Raw genomic sequence first — 18434 nt, 5'->3', positions numbered from 1 at the left:
CTTAGTCGTACAGTATGCAGCTCTTATAAGTACATCAGGAAGCATGCAGTAGGTAGTAGATAATTACAACCATATTATTATGCCTGGCATCAGTCTGGCATAGGAAAATGACTTACAACTATGGCAGTCTAAAATGGTTTGCCTTGTAACTCAAAAAAGAACTAACACTCTGAAAGGAAAGATAAAGGAGTGGAGGAGTGGCCTAGTGGTTAGGGTGGTGGACTTTGGTCCTGAGGAACTGAGTTTGATTCCCACTTCAGGCACAGGCAGCTCCTTGTGACTCTGGGCAAGTCACTTAACCCTCCATTGCCCCATGTAAGCTGCATTGAGCCTGCCATGAGTGGGAAAGCGCAGGGTAAAAATAAAAATGAAGGTTTTTGATTTTTAATTAGGAATTATCCCTTGGAAAATGAGCTGATAGTATCAACTGATAGATTACTCACACTAAAAATGGCTGAGATTGAAGTTTTGTGTACAATAGTGTCCAACTCAAATGATACAAGAACTTACGATTTACAATTATCAATTTCGAACATTAATCCACAAGTTTTCTTTTAATTATAGGTAAAAATTGACATTATAAACTGCCACATTCACCATATGGCTAGTTTTTGCCACATCCACTTTATGGCTAATTTTTGTATATCATGAGCCCAAATAATCATCGGTCCAAAAAACCTTTTAAGTTAATCTTTATTGAAATTTATATCTTCTGTTTTGCTTCAATTTTTCTCATATTACTACTTTATTCTAATATCTTAACATTAAATCTATTCTTCATTGCTAACCCATACTGTGATCTTCTACAAATCCTTAAAATTTGATCATTTCTTCATTGCCAACATTAAGCGTAATCGTTCATCAAATCACACTTATCTTTGTCTAGTGAAATCTTCTTTAAGTCCAGGAAAACCTTAAGTTGTTCCAGAGCAAAGAAGGCATACTTTGTCCCAGCATATCTAACTAAACATTTGCAAGGATAACTCAATAAGAAAGTTGCACCCAGAGATTTAGTCTCTCATCTCAATGCTAAAAATGCTCTTCTCCGATCCTAAGTATTTTTGGTTACATCAGGATATACCCGTGTCCCCTGAGCATAAAACAAGGATTGTAAATTTAGCCTCAAAACAGAATTGAGATCCTGTTCAAATACAAAAAATACCAATAAGGTGGTCCTTTCAGAATCATCCGATATTTGAAGACTCCAGTATTGCTGATATACTCATTACATCCAACTTTGCATCTTGATCTAAGGCCCATGGTGCTCCTTCTACATTATTTTTAGAAGCAGAGGAAATATAGTAAATCCTGTTCAGAGGAGGAATAGCTTCCGAGGAATAATTCAATATTTCCATTAGATATTTTTCAAAGATAGCTAGAGGAGGAATACCAAGAGACCATGGAAAGTTCAAGAAACAAAGACTATCTTCTATTATAGTTTTCAATCTGTTCGATCTGACAGCGTAACATTAATTTATCCTTAACAAAATAAGATGTAAGATCTTGTAAGGTTTGAACCTCTCCTTGGATACGCTGGATTTGGGAGGAATGTTCCATTTTACCCCATTCACATTCTAAGAAAGTAAGTCAATTTTACTCACTAATATTGCAACTTCTTCTGTAGACGGCAACTGTCGCATCCAGTTTTCTGAGAGCCAACCAAATGCTCTCCAAAGTCACTGTCATGGGAACACTAACACTGGCAGCCACTCTGGCACTTACTCCAAAGTTGTTTTCTTACACAGTTCTAGCCATGGGTTAGCTGCCCTCATTCAGTCTCCTCTGATTAGTGACTTCCACAGAAGACGGAAACTCCGTCTCTCCAGTGGAGTCTGCTAGACATGGTGGAGGATTGAATGCTGGAGGAGATAAAGTTACTTTTAGCCCTGGGCCTCAAGCGCTTCTTCACCTGAGGCAATAGGTTATAGATAATGGGAGGTCTGGCGGCATACCTAGCTAATGTTTGCTGCACGGGAAAAACATTTTGGCCACCAAGGGCACAGCCTTAACCACCCCCATCCTCTTTATATGCGGCATTAGTCACGAGGAAAAGAAAACACCACGAGGAATGCAGCTCCAACGTAAACTAAGTTTAGCCATCCAGCTTCATGGTGACATCTTGTGACACTCTCAGTCACAAGTCAGATTTTAAGGATATTGACAATGAATTTGCATGAGATAAATGTGCATGCATTTTGTGCAAATCTATCTCATGTATTGTGGTTGTCTTGAAAACTAGACTGGCTTGGTGTGTGGAGGATTAGGTTGAGAACCAGCGCTATAGATTCAATTTATAAGCCCGGGTACACTCAGAACGGCCATATCAATTATATAAGTCACATGCGCAGGAGACCTCTAGGAGAAGGAAGGGGGAGGGGGGAAGGGAAGGGGGGGTGATGATAAGATGTAAAATGTGTTATTGATATATTCTATATGCATACTGTATTCGCATTTAAAATAAAGTTTATAAAAAAAAAAGGAAAGCATGAACAGACGCTTCACATCCAAAAAAAAAAAAAAAGAGAACCCTGACCTCCATGAAAGGAAAATTAAAAAACTGTTAATATTCTCTCTTTTATTTGCTACATGGAGCAAAACACAATATACTACTGTGTCATAAAAAGCACCTTGAGATTAATGTCATTATGGTCTGTTTTAGTGTGCTAGATTTCATGATTTGGAATGTTTGCCATCTTTGGGACTGCAAAGCTAAGTAGGCTGAAATGGTTAGCACCTAGAAATTTACCCTCAAAGACAGTGAGAGCATGCCCACAGTGCACTTTGTTGCCCAGATTATGTTCAACATGTAATAATACATCACTGAGAAATTCAGCACAACAGTCTCATTTCACAAGGAGATTTTGCTGAAATACCAAAGCTCTATATTTGCAGGTTTATATGATTTTCTTTCATACTTTTCTAAATTGAGAAAAACTGAAGCCTTGAGTATATAGTATATCTTGTCTTATTTTACACTGCTTGTTTTGACACATACAGTATTACAAACAACCTTTGTGGCTTATCGTGCAACTAGACCAACTGAGTAATAACAAATCATGTCAGTTTCAGTTTGATTTGTTAATTTTGGTTGCCAATAACAGCAAACTGGATATAGTTTGCAATAACCCATATCCACATTCCTTTTCATTTTGTTGCTGGAAGAAAGGCAACAGAGGAGAGATATGATGGAAGTATTTAAATACTTTCATGGCATTATGAACAGGAGGTAAGAAAGCTGGGATGAGGAGGCATAGGATGAAGGTGAAAGGGGACAGATTCAGGTGTAATCTATGGAAATACTTCTTCACGGATAGGGTAGTGGATGAGTGGAACTGCCTCTTGTTTGAGCTGGTAGAGACAAAGACTGTATCTGAATTCAAGAGAGCATGGGACAAGAACACAGGATCTCTAAGAGAAAGGAAGGGTAGACTGGATAGGCCATATGATCTTTATCTGCCTTCATTTTCTCTGTTTCTATATTTCTAGTAACAATGGCAGGAAATGGGAACATGAAGCACAGTGCTTCAAGCCAGGGTCATTTACGTTTTTAAATGAAGTCAACTGGGCAAAGCAAAGCTTTGGCCTACCCCATGCTACCCTTAAAGTGACTGGTATTTTAAGTTATTATTGGATAAGAAAACAATAGGCCCAACATTAAAACACCACAGCATTTAAATTACTCATTGATATTCAGTGCTGCTATCCAGACTGCAACCAGCACTGATTATCTATTCAGTACAGTCAGACCACTGTCCAGATAGCTCTCTGGATAACTTCAAGAAAGCAGTTTTTCTATCCTAATTTTATCTGGATAGTGGTCTGAATAAAGCTGCTCTCCAGATTATATCTGGCTCCACCCTCGCTCCACCCCAGCCCTATATATGGTCTGTGCCCTGAAAAAGACAGGTACAAATCAAACTAAGGTATACACATATGAATTTATCTTGTTGGGCAGACTGAATGGATCATGCAGGTCTTTTTCTGCCATCATCTACTATGTTACTATAAAGATATTCAGCTGCACTGTTGGAACAGTGATGTTGAATATCTAGACAGGAGTGTGCCTAAGTCATTTATCTGGATAAACAATTTTGAATATCATACTCATGGGTACCGTTGTTTGAAATGAGAACATGCACTAGTCAGCATTATTATGGCTTATGTGTATATATCTATCACTTGTTAGGCTACTACTATAAAAAAATCAGTAGGTGCCTACTTTCATTTACAGAATAGGCAGCTACAAAGGTGCAGTGTTATAAAATCCCCCCCCCCCCCCCCCCCCATTATAACTTATACACATATTGGGATGAGCAAAAAAGCAGGCCTAATTAATGTATATGAACATTGATCCACTAGTTGCTGAATATCCACATGAAGTAAAGCGCTATGGGGATGATTCTATATATGGCACCTAAAGAATCAGCACGGAAATCAATGCTAAGTGTATTCTATAAGCAGCACCTAGATTTAGGCGGTGCAAAGAAAAGCTACAAAAATGGTATGGGATTTGCGTTACAAGACGTATGAGGAGAGACTTGCTGACCTGAACATGTATATCCTGGAGGAAAGGAGAAATGGGTGATATGATATAGACGTTCAAATATTTGAAATGTATTGATCCGCAAACAAACCTTTTCCGTAGATGGGAAGGCGGTAGAACTAGAGCACATGAAACGAGATTGAAGGGGGCAGACTCAAGAAAAATGTACAGGAAGTATTTTTTCACAGAGAGATTGGTGGATACTTGGAATGCCCTCCCATGGGAGGTGGTGGAGGTGAAAACGGTAAGGGAATTCAAAAATGTGTGGGATAAACATAAAGGAATCCTGTTCAGAAGGAATGGATCCTCAGAAGCATAGCGGAGATTGGGTGGCAGAGCCAGTGGTGGGAAGCGGGGCTAGTGGTTGGGAGGCGGGGCTAGTGCTGGGCAGACTTCTACGGTCTGTGCCCTGAAAATGGCAGATACAAATCAAAGTCAGGTATACACATAAAGTAGCACATATGAGTTGATCTTGTTGGGCAGACTGGATGGACCGTACAGGTCTTTCTCTGCCATCATCTACTATGTTACTATCCTGCTTATTTTCGAAGGAGAAGGCCAGCCATCTTCTGACACAAATCAGGAGATGGCCGACCATCTCCTAAACCCAGCCAGATCGGTATAATCGAAAGCCGATTTTGGCCGGCTTCAACTGCTTTCTGTCGCAGGGCCAGCCAAAGTTAAATGGGGCATTTCGGCAGGGTACGGAAGGCGGGACGGGGGCATGATTACGAGATGGCCAGCTTCGGCCGATAATGGGAAAAAGAAGACCGGCTCTGACGAGCACTTGGTCGGCTTCACTTGGTCAATTTATTTTTAGGACCAAACCACAAAAAAGTGCCCCAACTGACCAGATGACCACCGGAGGGAATCGGGGATCACCTCCCCTTAACTCCCCCAGTGGTCACCAACCCCCTCCCACCCTAAACAAAAATTGTAAACGTTTTTGTGCCAGCTTCTATGCCAGCCTCAAATGTCATACCCAGCTCCATCACAGCACTATGCAGGTCCCTGGAGCAGTTTTTAGTGGGTACTGCAGTGGACTTCAGGCAGGCGGACCCAGGCCCATCCCCCCACCTGTTACATTTGTAGTAATAAATGTGAGCCCTCCAAAACCCACCCGAAACCCACTGTACCCACATGTAGGTGCCCCCCTTCACCCATAAGGGCTATGGTAGTGTTGTACAGTTGTGGGTAGTGGGTTTGGGGGTTTTGGGGGGGCTCAGCACCCAAGGTAAGGGAGCTATGCAACTGGGAGCAATTTGTGAAGTCCACTGTAATGCCCCCTAGGGAGCCCTGTTGGGGTCCTGGCATGTGAGGGGGACCACTGCACTAGAAATGCTGGCTCCTCCCATGACCAAATGGTTTGGATTTGGCCAGGTTTGAGATGGCCGCCATTAGTTTCCATTATCAGCGGGAAACCAATGGCGGCGATCTCTAATGCCGGCCCAAATGTTGAGAATTGGCCAGCCCCAACTGTATTATCAAAACGAAAGATGGCCGGCCATCTTGTTTCTATAATATGGTCGGGTATGCCGCTTTACGGGGCTGGCCTTAGAGATGGCCGCCCATATAGATGGACGGCCCTGTTCGATTATGCCTCTCCATATAAAATACACTTAGTTGATATGAAAACATGGCATAAATCCTGGCATGTAGGTTTACATGCACTAGGCAGATTCTGACCTAGTGCATGTAAATTTGGAACATCTACAAAATGCCCACTTCCCTGCCTATAACTATGCCCTGTTTTGCCTGCACACACTACAACTTAGGCATACTGCGTTATAGAACATTCTTAGTGATTTGTGCATGCAAATTCTAATTACTAATTAGTGCTCATTATTGCTTAAGTGCTGTTATCAACACTAATTAGCTTGTTAAGCTAATTAAGTTATGTGCATTGTTATAGAATCTGCTTGAATTTCAGCGCGGATCTCTAGGTGCACTATATAGAATCCTGGGGTATATGTTTACACTGTTATAGACTTAACACCTCTCAGGGGAATTCTGTACATGTCAGTCAAAGCTGGGCACTCAATTTTGTATGCAGGTCAAAGTAATTGGCTTAACTGGTAATAGAAATCAATAATTGGAATTAACAAGCACTTAATTAGCAGTTATTTGGAATTAGACGTGGATTTCCCTCACCTTATGTCTAATTTTCATAATGCGCGACTCCAATGGGAGCATGGGTGGATTGGGGTATTCCCAGAATTTAGGCGTGGTGTTTTAGAATACCTGCATTTGTGCACCTGTCATTAGTTGAGTGCAGTAAATAGTGGTATAGTCCAGTTTAAATTTTCTTATATCCACTTAAACTTAAGAGATAGTACTAAATTTTTATAACAACGCGATTTATAGCAAAAGAACTTCAGCAAAAAAGATTAATCATATATATTTCTCTTGAACCTCAGTGATGTAAATCGCCATCCTTTAAATAGGGTCGATTTGATAAACATCAGATTCTTCACTGGTTCTTATATTTTTTTATTATATATATAGAAATTTTTAGTTTTTTAATCTTTATATTTTTATAGATTTCACACTTATCTTTTCAAAGTCTGTCGGACCCAGGGGGTCAGTTGTCCGACATGCACGTTTCGCCCATAGTGGGCTGTCTCAAGGACATTCCCCTGCAATATAAATGGAAAATATAAGTAAGAGATTTTATTAGTGATCTCCCCAAATATTGGTAGTAAACTGACGTTCAGAGAGAATCAAACAAACTAGAAAAAACTCACCCCGTGCTTCTTTTAGCGTCAGCTCAGCAAAAGTTATAAGCCAAGATGGCGCCAGTTTTTTAAAAAGCTGATTAAATAGGCGTTACGTAATGACGTCAAAAAGGTTTACAAGTTTAAGATTTGAAAGCCCCGCCCCCCAGAAGGCGTTCCACCGGCAGCAAAAAGAATATTGCTACCGGTGGAGAGCGGGAAAGATTCAAATAAGAGATGTCCATTCAATTTCAGCATTTAATCCCTTAGGAGAGACAGTTTGGAGCATATAAATGTTAAATTGCTCTCTATAGTTTAACAGTTTTTTAATTGACCCACCCTCCTCCCGATAATCTAAGCATTCAACAATCCTCCATCTAATATCCTCCCACGTGTGCTGTTTCTGGAGCCAGTGATCTACCAGAGGGGCTTGTACATTTTGCGTTTGAATTTTTGATTTATGTTCATTTAGACGTGTTTTAATGGGTCTAGAGGTTCTACCAATATAGACTAAATCGCAGGGACATAGAATTGCTTGGTAGAATCTTGGTAGATTGCTTGGTAGAATCTATGTATGGCATAAAAAAGACTATGGAAATATTTCTAATAAAAGAAGAGTCGCTTTTGAAGAATCCTCTGAGGATAGCGGTGAATTGAGCACTGGGAGTGAGCGTGAACAAGATCCCCAGATAGATGAACAACAATATGATCTTCAAGACCATGGTAATATAAGAACAAGAACGTTTAAAAAGCAACAGAGACAGCAACAACAACAACTAAGAGGACAAAATCGATCGGGGGACTACAGGGGACGCAAAACCCGGAAACAGTAGTTAACATATCATCATTTCATCTTTCTGAAGAACAGTTAAATGTTTTAAACCTTGGTCTGGGTTTTGTGCCTACTACTCGTCATGATCCTTTCCGTTTGAGAGTGGCTCTATATAAGTTTTTTAGGAAACTACAATGTAGAATTTTCTTTATTGACCAACCATCCTCCCCGGATATCTCGATTGTGAAACCCTCCTCGAGGTGGTACCCTCCGGGTCCAATTGATCCTATAGTATTAACTTTTAAAAATTTAATCTTTCGTGAGCTAGAAGAAATAGAGAGACATTCAAGTTCGGACTCCCTTAAAACCAATATGACTGTAAAACAATGGATGGCATTGAACAGTTTAATAAATGAGCCTTCTATTATTGTTATAAGAGCTGATAAAGGAGGAGCAACGGTCATATGGGATAGAACACAATACATGGATGAGGCAGAAAGCCAACTAACTGATTTAAGCTCCTATAAATTGCTCCCTCAAGATCCTTTGAATGAATTAGAAAAAGAAATAAAGGAACTAGTTTCTCAAGCACTTAAAAATAAAATGCTTACGGCAAAAGAAGGGAGGTTCTTAATTGAAGAATTTCCTCAAACTCCAAAAATCTATTTTTTACCGAAAATTCATAAACGATTGTTTACTCCCCCTGGGCGACCTATAGTATCCACAAAATCATCGATTTTGGAGCCCTTGTCAATTTTTATTGATCACTTTCTTAAGGAACATGTAAAGAAAATGGACTCATATATTAAAGACTCTTCCCATTTCCTTAGACATCTTGAAGATCTTGATGGTCTGACGTCAAATACATATCTGGTTACGCTAGATATTGTATCTCTGTACACCAAGATTCCACAGACTGGTGCTCTAAGAATTATAAGGGAGATTTTGGAGATGCGCCCAGGGGGGCAAAGAATTTCTACAGAATTCATTATGAGCTTGTCAGAATTGGTTATCTGTAAAAACTATTTTTGGTTTAATAAACAGTTCTATCTACAGATCCAGGGAGTAGCGATGGGAGCTACGCTAGCTCCCTCGGTAGCTACCTTATATATCGCGAAGATGGAGTCTGAATCGATCTATCCATCCCCATACTTTAAACATGTGAAACTCTGGAGAAGATTTCTGGACGATGTCTTTTTTCTATGGACGGGCTCAAAATCTGCCCTAAAAGAATTTTTGGATTGGCTCAATACTATAGATATTCATATTACATTTACAATGACTGTTAGGGAAACAGCTATTGAATTTTTGGATCTTCTAGTTTACAAAGAAGGAGAGAGACTTTGTACCTCTCTATATCGGAAACCAATTAGTAGAAATACTCTGCTGCAGTTCAACAGTTATCACCCTTTTCATCTGAAGTTTAATCTCCCTATTAGCCAATTTTTGCGTATTAGGAGAGTTTGTTCCTCTCTTATTGAGTTCAAAAAGCACGCTAGAGAGTTGAAAGAAAGATTTTGGGCAAGAGGCTATCCAAATCGGGCTGTAAAAGGAGCATACACCAGAGCAAGATTTGCGCAGAGACCACTTCTGATACAAGAAACTGTTAAAGCGGAAGAGGACTGTCTTACTTGTATCTTACCTTTCACTGAGACCAGCCAAAAAATAGCTAAAGTTATCAAAGATCATTGGCACATTATGAGATTGTACTCTTGTTTTGAAGATATGCCCCTGATTTCTTTCACTAGGGGCAAAACACTAGGAGAACGCCTCAGTAAAAATAAATTCTTCACAAAGTGCCTTATAACTGATTTACAGGGCAGTCAAACTGTCTGTGAACACTGTCAGTGGTGTTCGTCTGCGATAACCGGGGAAAGCTGGTTAGTGCCTGACAGAGATAGAACTATGAGAAGTACTGTAAAAACTAACTGTGAAAGTAAAAATGTGGTCTATGCAATTCTATGTCCCTGCGATTTAGTCTATATTGGTAGAACCTCTAGACCCATTAAAACACGTCTAAATGAACATAAATCAAAAATTCAAACGCAAAATGTACAAGCCCCTCTGGTAGATCACTGGCTCCAGAAACAGCACACGTGGGAGGATATTAGATGGAGGATTGTTGAATGCTTAGATTATCGGGAGGAGGGTGGGTCAATTAAAAAACTGTTAAACTATAGAGAGCAATTTAACATTTATATGCTCCAAACTGTCTCTCCTAAGGGATTAAATGCTGAAATTGAATGGACATCTCTTATTTGAATCTTTCCCGCTCTCCACCGGTAGCAATATTCTTTTTGCTGCCGGTGGAACGCCTTCTGGGGGGCGGGGCTTTCAAATCTTAAACTTGTAAACCTTTTTGACGTCATTACGTAACGCCTATTTAATCAGCTTTTTAAAAAACTGGCGCCATCTTGGCTTATAACTTTTGCTGAGCTGACGCTAAAAGAAGCACGGGGTGAGTTTTTTTCTAGTTTGTTTGATTCTCTCTGAACGTCAGTTTACTACCAATATTTGGGGAGATCACTAATAAAATCTCTTACTTATATTTTCCATTTATATTGCAGGGGAATGTCCTTGAGACAGCCCACTATGGGCGAAACGTGCATGTCGGACAACTGACCCCCTGGGTCCGACAGACTTTGAAAAGATAAGTGTGAAATCTATAAAAATATAAAGATTAAAAAACTAAAAATTTCTATATATATAATAAAAAAATATAAGAACCAGTGAAGAATCTGATGTTTATCAAATCGACCCTATTTAAAGGATGGCGATTTACATCACTGAGGTTCAAGAGAAATATATATGATTAATCTTTTTTGCTGAAGTTCTTTTGCTATAAATCGCGTTGTTATAAAAATTTAGTACTATCTCTTAAGTTTAAGTGGATATAAGAAAATTTAAACTGGACTATACCACTATTTACTGCTACTTTGTTGATAATCCGGTTATATAAAAAATTGATAAACCTGTTTTTCTGCCTGTTGTGGATTAGTTGAGTGCAAACATTTATAACAGCCTTTGGCAGGCGTAAATGCTCATGCCCAAAGTTAGGCATGAAGGGGCAGATTCTATATAAGGCACCTAAAAAATCCACGCGGTAAACATTTCCTTGATTTAGGTGTGGTATACAGAATACGCTTAGTTGATGTCTCAGCGCCTAAAACAACTTTGTCTCCATTTACATCAACGAAAGCATGGCGTATTATTACAGAATATGCTTAATGAGTTGTGCATGTAAATTCTAATTATTACCAATTAGTGCTGCTATCAATGCTGATTAGCTTGTTAAGCCAATTAAATTATGCGCGCTGTTATAGAATATGCCTGGATTTTGGCACGGATCTCTAGGCGTGGTATATAGAATCCGTGGGGGAAATGTACGCTAAGCTAGTATTCTATAAAGGCCATTCTGTGTGGAAAGGCCTTTAGCTACTTAACCTGTATCATCCCGGCGTTTAACTGTCTAACTTTATATGTATTTAATGGGACCAGCAAAAAAGCAGGTCTATCTTAAGCATATGAGCAGTACCACATGGTATAAAGCGCTATGCCTTTACTTTATGTGTTAAGAAGCTCCTTGTAGTCACAGGCTCTGTATATCTTACAGCACAATCTTAATAGGTTGTGACATATTTCAAAGGACCAACAAAAATATATTTTAGTTCCAGATCATACAGCTCATGGAGAAGAAGGGAACTGTGTGGTCTGGAAAGCTCAAGAACTAAATCATATTTTTTGTTGTTACTTCTTGTGTCCACCCAACCAAGTTATTTCCTGTCCCTTTAAACTTAATTACATTCCACTAACATGTCAGATCCTCCAACATGAAAACAGCTAGTAGAACGACACTATTAAATAGCGCAGAATGAGTTACAGAACATATTTTATTTGGAAGAGCAATATGAACATGCTAGACCTGACAAACATATTTAATCTGCACTGGACATGTTCCCCCAAGAATCTGACAGCAGGGAGCAGATGTTCCAAGAAAAGAGTGCAAAAATTACAGCATTAGGATTGTAAAGAGCAGCACATAAGCCAGAGAAGACCATGCCATCTACTGCTCTGTTAATCAGTGATAAGTTAGTGCTCTCACCTGCCTTCCGTGTGCACCACGATACTGCAGGATCAGCCTGGTGTTCACACTGTGACTCCATGTGTTCCCCAAGGCGGCTGTCACATATCCGCTTACTCCTTCCTCCTCCATCTCAGAGGCTGTGGAAAGCAGAACGCAGTTCAGCAATGACAATTATTGCATACAGAAGGATAAATTAAGGGTATAAATGATTCTAATAATTGTAGAAAGAATATTTTCATTGTCATATTGATTCTTCTGTCATTTCCAGCAATGCTCATTTTGTTCGGGGGTGGGGACATTATGTCATCATGGGAACAACATTGTTAAAAGTGTGCACTCTTTCAGAAAGAGCATGCACTCTTTTGAAACAGTGCAAACTATTCATGAAGAGTGCACAATCTTTCCCAAGGCACACACTATCACAGAAAAGTGCCCTCTCCTCATTAATAGTGTGCTTTCTTTTGAAAGAGTGCACACAATTGATGGCATATTTTAAAAAACCCCACAAAATTCATATTTCTTCTGCTTATTTTCATTGCCAGCGACATGATACAACATTGTAAATGTTGTCATTTCAAATGAATGCACATCCTTATATCTACTTTAATTGAAAATGCAGCCCTGAATACTCTTGGGGGAATTCTGTGCAACTGCACAGCACAGAATTTGCACAGAATTCTCTAAAAATGTGCAGAATTCTGTGAAGTGCTGGCATCAGGCCTCTCTCCACCTTCCCCGAAAGAGATCGTGCAAAAGGGAGAGGAAGTGAACCACTGCATATCGGGTCACTTCCTCTTTCTCTGCTGGCTTACACTCCACTGTTGAGGTGAACCACAAGGCTGTAGGGAGACCCACATGGTTCACCTAAACATTCAGGTCTAAGCTTCACCTAAACATTCAGGTCTAAGCCAGCAAAGGAGGAAGTGACCCGATTTGCAGCAGTTCACTTCCTCCTCCTCCTCCATGATCTCTGCAAGGGGAGGGGTAGAGAGAGCATGGTTACTGTGCCAAGAGTGTGGGGGGAACAGAGCATAGTGAGTGTGTTACAAGCAAATGGGGCAGATCAAGGTGAGAGTGTGCCAATGGGGTGGAGGGGGTGCAAAGCATGTGAGTGAGCCAGTGGGAGTGGCAGATCAAGGTGAGAGTGTGCCATGGGGAAGGTGGGAGGACAGATCAAATTAAGAGTGTGCTATAGGGAGGGAGGATAGGGGAGTACAGCAGAGTGAGTATGCCATAGGGAGGGAGAGTGGGGGAGCACAGCAAAGTAATTGTGCCATAGGGAAGGAGGGGGGGGGCAGAGCAAAGTAGAGAGCTGCACGGCTTCCGTCCCCGCGGGAATCCCACGGAACCCGCGGGATTCCCGCGGGGACGGAGGCAGTTCCTGCGGGGTTCCCGCGGGGATGGAACCAGTTCTGCGGGGTTCCCGTGGGGATGGAGGCAGTTCCTGCGGGGTTCCTGCAGGGATGGAACCAGTTCTGTGGGCTTCCCGTGGAAGTGTAAGCTGCACCTGCACCAGCCTCTCATCTACCGAATACCAATTTATTTGAGTGCTGTCTCCTCCTCCTCCTCTTCTTCCTTGCTTTAATAGCATAAATGTGGAAAGTCTTCCATTAAGGAGGTGGTAGAGTCACAAATGATGACGGAATTCAAAAAGGCGTGCTAACCTTAAATGGCTGCATGTGTGTGGATATGTCAAGTGACACTTAGATGGCGACTCTGGCTGTGATGAACTAGAGCTGATACCTGGCAGACTTTTATGGTCTGTGTCTCATACATGGCAATCTGGTGTAGGATGGGCTGGAAAGGGCTTAGGCAGCAACTTCAGTGGCTGGAACATGAGGACAGTGCTGGACAGACTTTTATGGTCTGTGTCCCACAAATGAGAACATGAATAGGCTGGAGTGGGCTTCGATGGCAACTCCAGCAGTTGGAACATAAGGTTGGGGCCAGATAGACTTCTGTGGTCTTTGTTCCAGAAACACGAAAGAAAGACCATAATCAAGTATATAATATCACACTCGTTGATTTAATGATGAATTGATCATGAGTGTGACTATTGGGCAGAGTGGATGGACCGTTCAGGTCTATTTGCTGTCACTTACTATGTTACTATTAATCCTCTTTGCTCCCAGGCTGGTGCACAGACCTCAGCTCTGACAGGCACAAGAATCAGATGTCACCTGACCTACTGGCGCGTGCATGTGGCGACCTCTCAGCACACACTGCCAGTGAATCAGAGACAAATCTTACATGTGCGCACCAGAGTGTTCCAAGTTCCAACTTCCGTTCCTTCCTTGCCTACAGTGCTGTGGCTCAAATCCAGAGAGAGACTGCGGGAGCTGACTGGAACTTTCTTTTATGTACTATTAAATTCTTATGGGGATGGGTGGGGATGGGCTAAATTCTTACGGGGATGGGTGGGGATGGGTTAAATTCTTGCGGGGACGGGTGGGGATGGGTTGGGATGGTTTAAATTTTTGCGGGGATGGGTAAGATTCCAGTGGGGATGGGTGGGGACGGGTAAGATTCCAGCAGGGACGGGCGGGGATGGGTAAGATTTCTGTCCCCGTGCAACTCTCTAGAGCAAAGTGAGTGTGCCATAGGGAGGAGGATGGGAGGGCAGAGCAAAGTGAGTGTGCCATAGGGAGGAGGATGCGAGGGCAGAGCAAAGTGAGTGTGTACTTGAGGTTTTGGGGCAGAAAAAGCTGAGGGTGTGCCACTGGTGTGGGAGAGATCAAGCTTGAGGGTGTGCCATGGGGGAGAGATAAAATTATAGCTGGGGAGGGGAGAGAATGGGAGAGAATGAGAGGTGGAGGCATTGCATATGAGACAAGTCTTTGGGGGCAGATAGAATTAGGGGTCTTGCTGGCAGTTAGAGAGAGAGAGAGAGAACTGCAGCTGGAGAGATGGATGGAATGAGGGAAGCTGGAACCTGAGGAGGTAAAAGGCAGGAGGGAATTTCAGGCCTTAGGATGGCCAAATTCTGTGCAAAAACACTACAAATAATCAATGCAAAAAAACTTTTAATAGTGTGTGCAGAATTTTCAAAAATTTGCACAGAATTCCCCCAGGCGTACCTGAATTACAAAACAAAAAAAAGGAAATTGTGGTCTAAAAATCTGACTAGAACATGACATTAATAAAGTGAACTTAAAGCTGAACAGCAGTCGGTGCATGCACATAAAACAGACCCTGCAGCTCATGGCCTACTGAATCATGTGATTCCTCAACTTATGAACTTTCCTTCCTGCCTGTTAGGCACTTCTAGCCTATGAGGCACAGTGTACCCTTTGCACAAAGCAACATGGAATAGAATGGAGTCACCTTCTCTTTCAACTGGCCTCATTCAATGCAATCTTTGTTCTTACAGAGCCCTTCCCAAGCCTTTTCCAATTCAGGTGCTGTCGAATTCAAAGACAAACATGAACTTGAAACCTAACAACCCAAGCCCAAGCCTTTTATTATTCTCTACTGTAACTTGGCAAGAAAAGGCCAGAGAATTCAACGTGTTTTGTGAGACTGCACTCCAGATTTCAAGTAGATCTGCATGACATCGAGGTAGCAAAAGTCAAAAGGAAGAAAATATTTAAAGCCAGAGACATAGTTATGGAAAGAAAATGTATACAAGCAGCAAACTTCCCTCTCCTTACACTCTCCCCCATTCAATTTCATTCATCTGTCAAGTCTCTCTTTCTCCTCCATTGCTAATTTCAGGGTCCACTCTTTCAAACTCAATGTGCCGATTGCCTAGAACAGACTTTCTGAGTCAGTGCTCTCTCTCTAGTCATATTCAATTTTAGACTAAAACCCCACTATTGTCAGGTTGGTTTTACATTTTGACTAAAAATGTATGTCCATCATGTATGTTTGCTTATTTATTTATTTGGCTTCAACTGACAACTTTTTCAGTAGTAGTTCAAGGTGTGTTACATTCTGGTCTACTAGTATTTGCCCACCCCTGGAGGGCTTACAATCTAAAGGCCTCTTTTACGAAGCCACATTAGCAGTTCCCACGTGGCAATGCCGATGTAGCCCATTCAAAGTGAATGGACTTTGTCAGCATTACCACATCGGGAGCCACTAGTGAAGAGACCCTAAGGTGGGAAATTCTATGATGGCTTAAGGGTACACTTCAGTCATTATAGAATATTAGTGCAAAGCTGAATTGGTTATCAAAAGTTAGGCACAGCCACTTGTGACAGGTCAATGGCTGGCGTAAGCGGGTGCGCATAAATGCACCTTGCAATGTAAGCAACTACTAGCATTCTATATAAATTGCATGCATTGCTTGGCAATATGCCCCTGGCACGCTCATGCTCCACCCACATGCACATCCCCCTGACAGTTGCACACTAAGGGGCCCTTTTACTAAGCATGCATTAATCCCATACCGAAAAATATTATTTATTTTCCAGTGTGGGAGGCATGCCCATGGGCAGAGAGTAGGCATGCGTACTAATCGGGTAGTGTGGGAATATTACCACAAGCTACCTGATTAGAGCGAGAGTAGGGCTCCCAAAGTAATGGTTAAGTGCTAATGGGGAAATCGGTGAGTGGTCATTTTACCACCACACTAAAAGAGGCCACAGCACATGGAAAATTCATGCACTGGCACCAGCACCGGTTACTTTTTAGCATGGCTTGGTAAAAGGACTCCTAAATGATTTTGGCACCAGGGCCGCCGAGAGACATAGCCATGCTCTATGAAGAAGGTGCTGCCTTTCTCAAGGTACTGCATATGCTTGGTAGTTAGAAATGATAGGTAGTAGTTGTGGTTGTACTGGTAAATTAAAATATAAAGGCCTTATTGCATAAAGGATTTATCAGCAACAAAACCTTAATTCCAGCACCCTAATTCTCCAAATACAATGACGCTTTAAAGGAACACATTGTTTATACCTAATCTCAACATATTTTCTGGAGCATTCAGATTCTGCGCCTTTATCTGACAAGCTTCCATTACAATCTGTTAAATATTTGTTTAACTCCATACTCCACCGCGATAGTAGCAGGATGTAAATCTCAAGTTACCTGAAAGAGCACACTCCTTTTAACCAATGCAGCATTCTTAACAACCTTTGTGGCTTATTATTGTGCAGCTAGACCAACTCAGTAGTAATGTGTAATAACAGTTTCATTTTGATTTGTTAAGACAAGTTTAAGTACAACAGTATCCTGAGCTAAATTCAGTCCCTATTGCTTATTTCACTTATTATCAACCTATAATGTTTATTTTGTGCTTGCCTTGCCTTTAAGTCAGGGTTTCGGGAACTGTTGCTGTGTTATTCAGTTAGGAGTTTGGGAGCAGTGCTGACAAAGAAGGGGTTAATGGAAGCTTGGATTGGTTGGAATTGTGAGAAGGTGGAAAGGGAAGAAATAGGATGTTCAGGACTAGGGTGGTGGGTGGTTGGAGCTTGGATGAGGAGGTGATAAATTTGATCATTTTTGCTCCCACCCAGGCCACCCCACTTTTGGGGATTACCAGTTTTGGTCTTCGAAATTTTGATGGGATATGTGTTATTTAACATTTCTTGTTCTGTGCTATTTTGTTTGCATTGTTTTGGGGGGTTGCTTATCTTGAGTGTGGGTGGTGGGGGGTCACAGATTTGGGAAACACAATGAACAATTGGCAAGCAGCCTGCAGATATGATTGAATTACTATTTTCTTTGAAGTTTGAGAATCTTGTGTGTGAGACTATCACAAGCCGAGGTGAAGCCTTGTCGACACCACAGGTCTTACTGGAATACATTTGAGATGAATAATTATATTTTAGTAAACTTGGGTAGCTAGTTCAGCACCAACCAGCCGCATCTCAAGAAAGATATAGTAGAATTGGAAAAGGTGCAGTGAAGGGCGACTAAAATGATAGCGGGGATGGGACGACTTCCCTATGAAGAAAGGCTAAGGAGGCTAGGGCTTTTCAGCATGGAGAAGGAGACGGCTGAGGGGAGACATGATAGAGGTATATAAAATAATGAGTGGAGTGGAACAGGTGGATGTGAAGCGTCTGTTCACGCTTTTCAAAAATACTAGGACTAGGGGGCATGCGATGAAACTACAGTGTAGTAAATTTAAAACAAATTGGAGAAATGTTTTCTTCACCCAATGCATAATTAAACTCGAATTCGTTGCCAGAGAACGTGGTGAAGGCGGTTAGCTTGGCAGAGTTTAAAAAGGGGTTAGGCGGTTTCCTAAAGGACAAGTCCATAAACCACTACTAAATGGACTTGGGAAAAATCCACAATTCCAGGAATAACATGTATAGAATGTTTTTACGTTTGGGAAGCTTGCCAGGTGCCCTTGGCCTGGATTGGCCACTG

General features: G+C 41.4%; 1 protein-coding gene across 1 annotated transcript in view; it reads right to left on the bottom strand.

Annotated features, from left to right (window-relative positions):
- Nucleotides 1–18434, bottom strand: part of RAD51B (RAD51 paralog B) — a 1398038-nt gene that overhangs the window by 630173 nt on the left and 749431 nt on the right. The window contains exon 9 of the mRNA XM_030213870.1: nucleotides 12132–12229. Within this exon, the coding sequence (XP_030069730.1) occupies nucleotides 12132–12229 (98 nt within the window). The remainder of the gene's footprint in view (nucleotides 1–12131; nucleotides 12230–18434) is intronic.

The sequence above is a fragment of the Microcaecilia unicolor genome, chromosome 9 (assembly GCF_901765095.1).
Source record: "Microcaecilia unicolor chromosome 9, aMicUni1.1, whole genome shotgun sequence".
Classification (NCBI taxonomy): Eukaryota; Metazoa; Chordata; class Amphibia; order Gymnophiona; family Siphonopidae; genus Microcaecilia; species Microcaecilia unicolor.
Note: the sequence above shows the minus strand (reverse complement) of the source record. Positions and strands in the feature narration are given on the sequence as shown.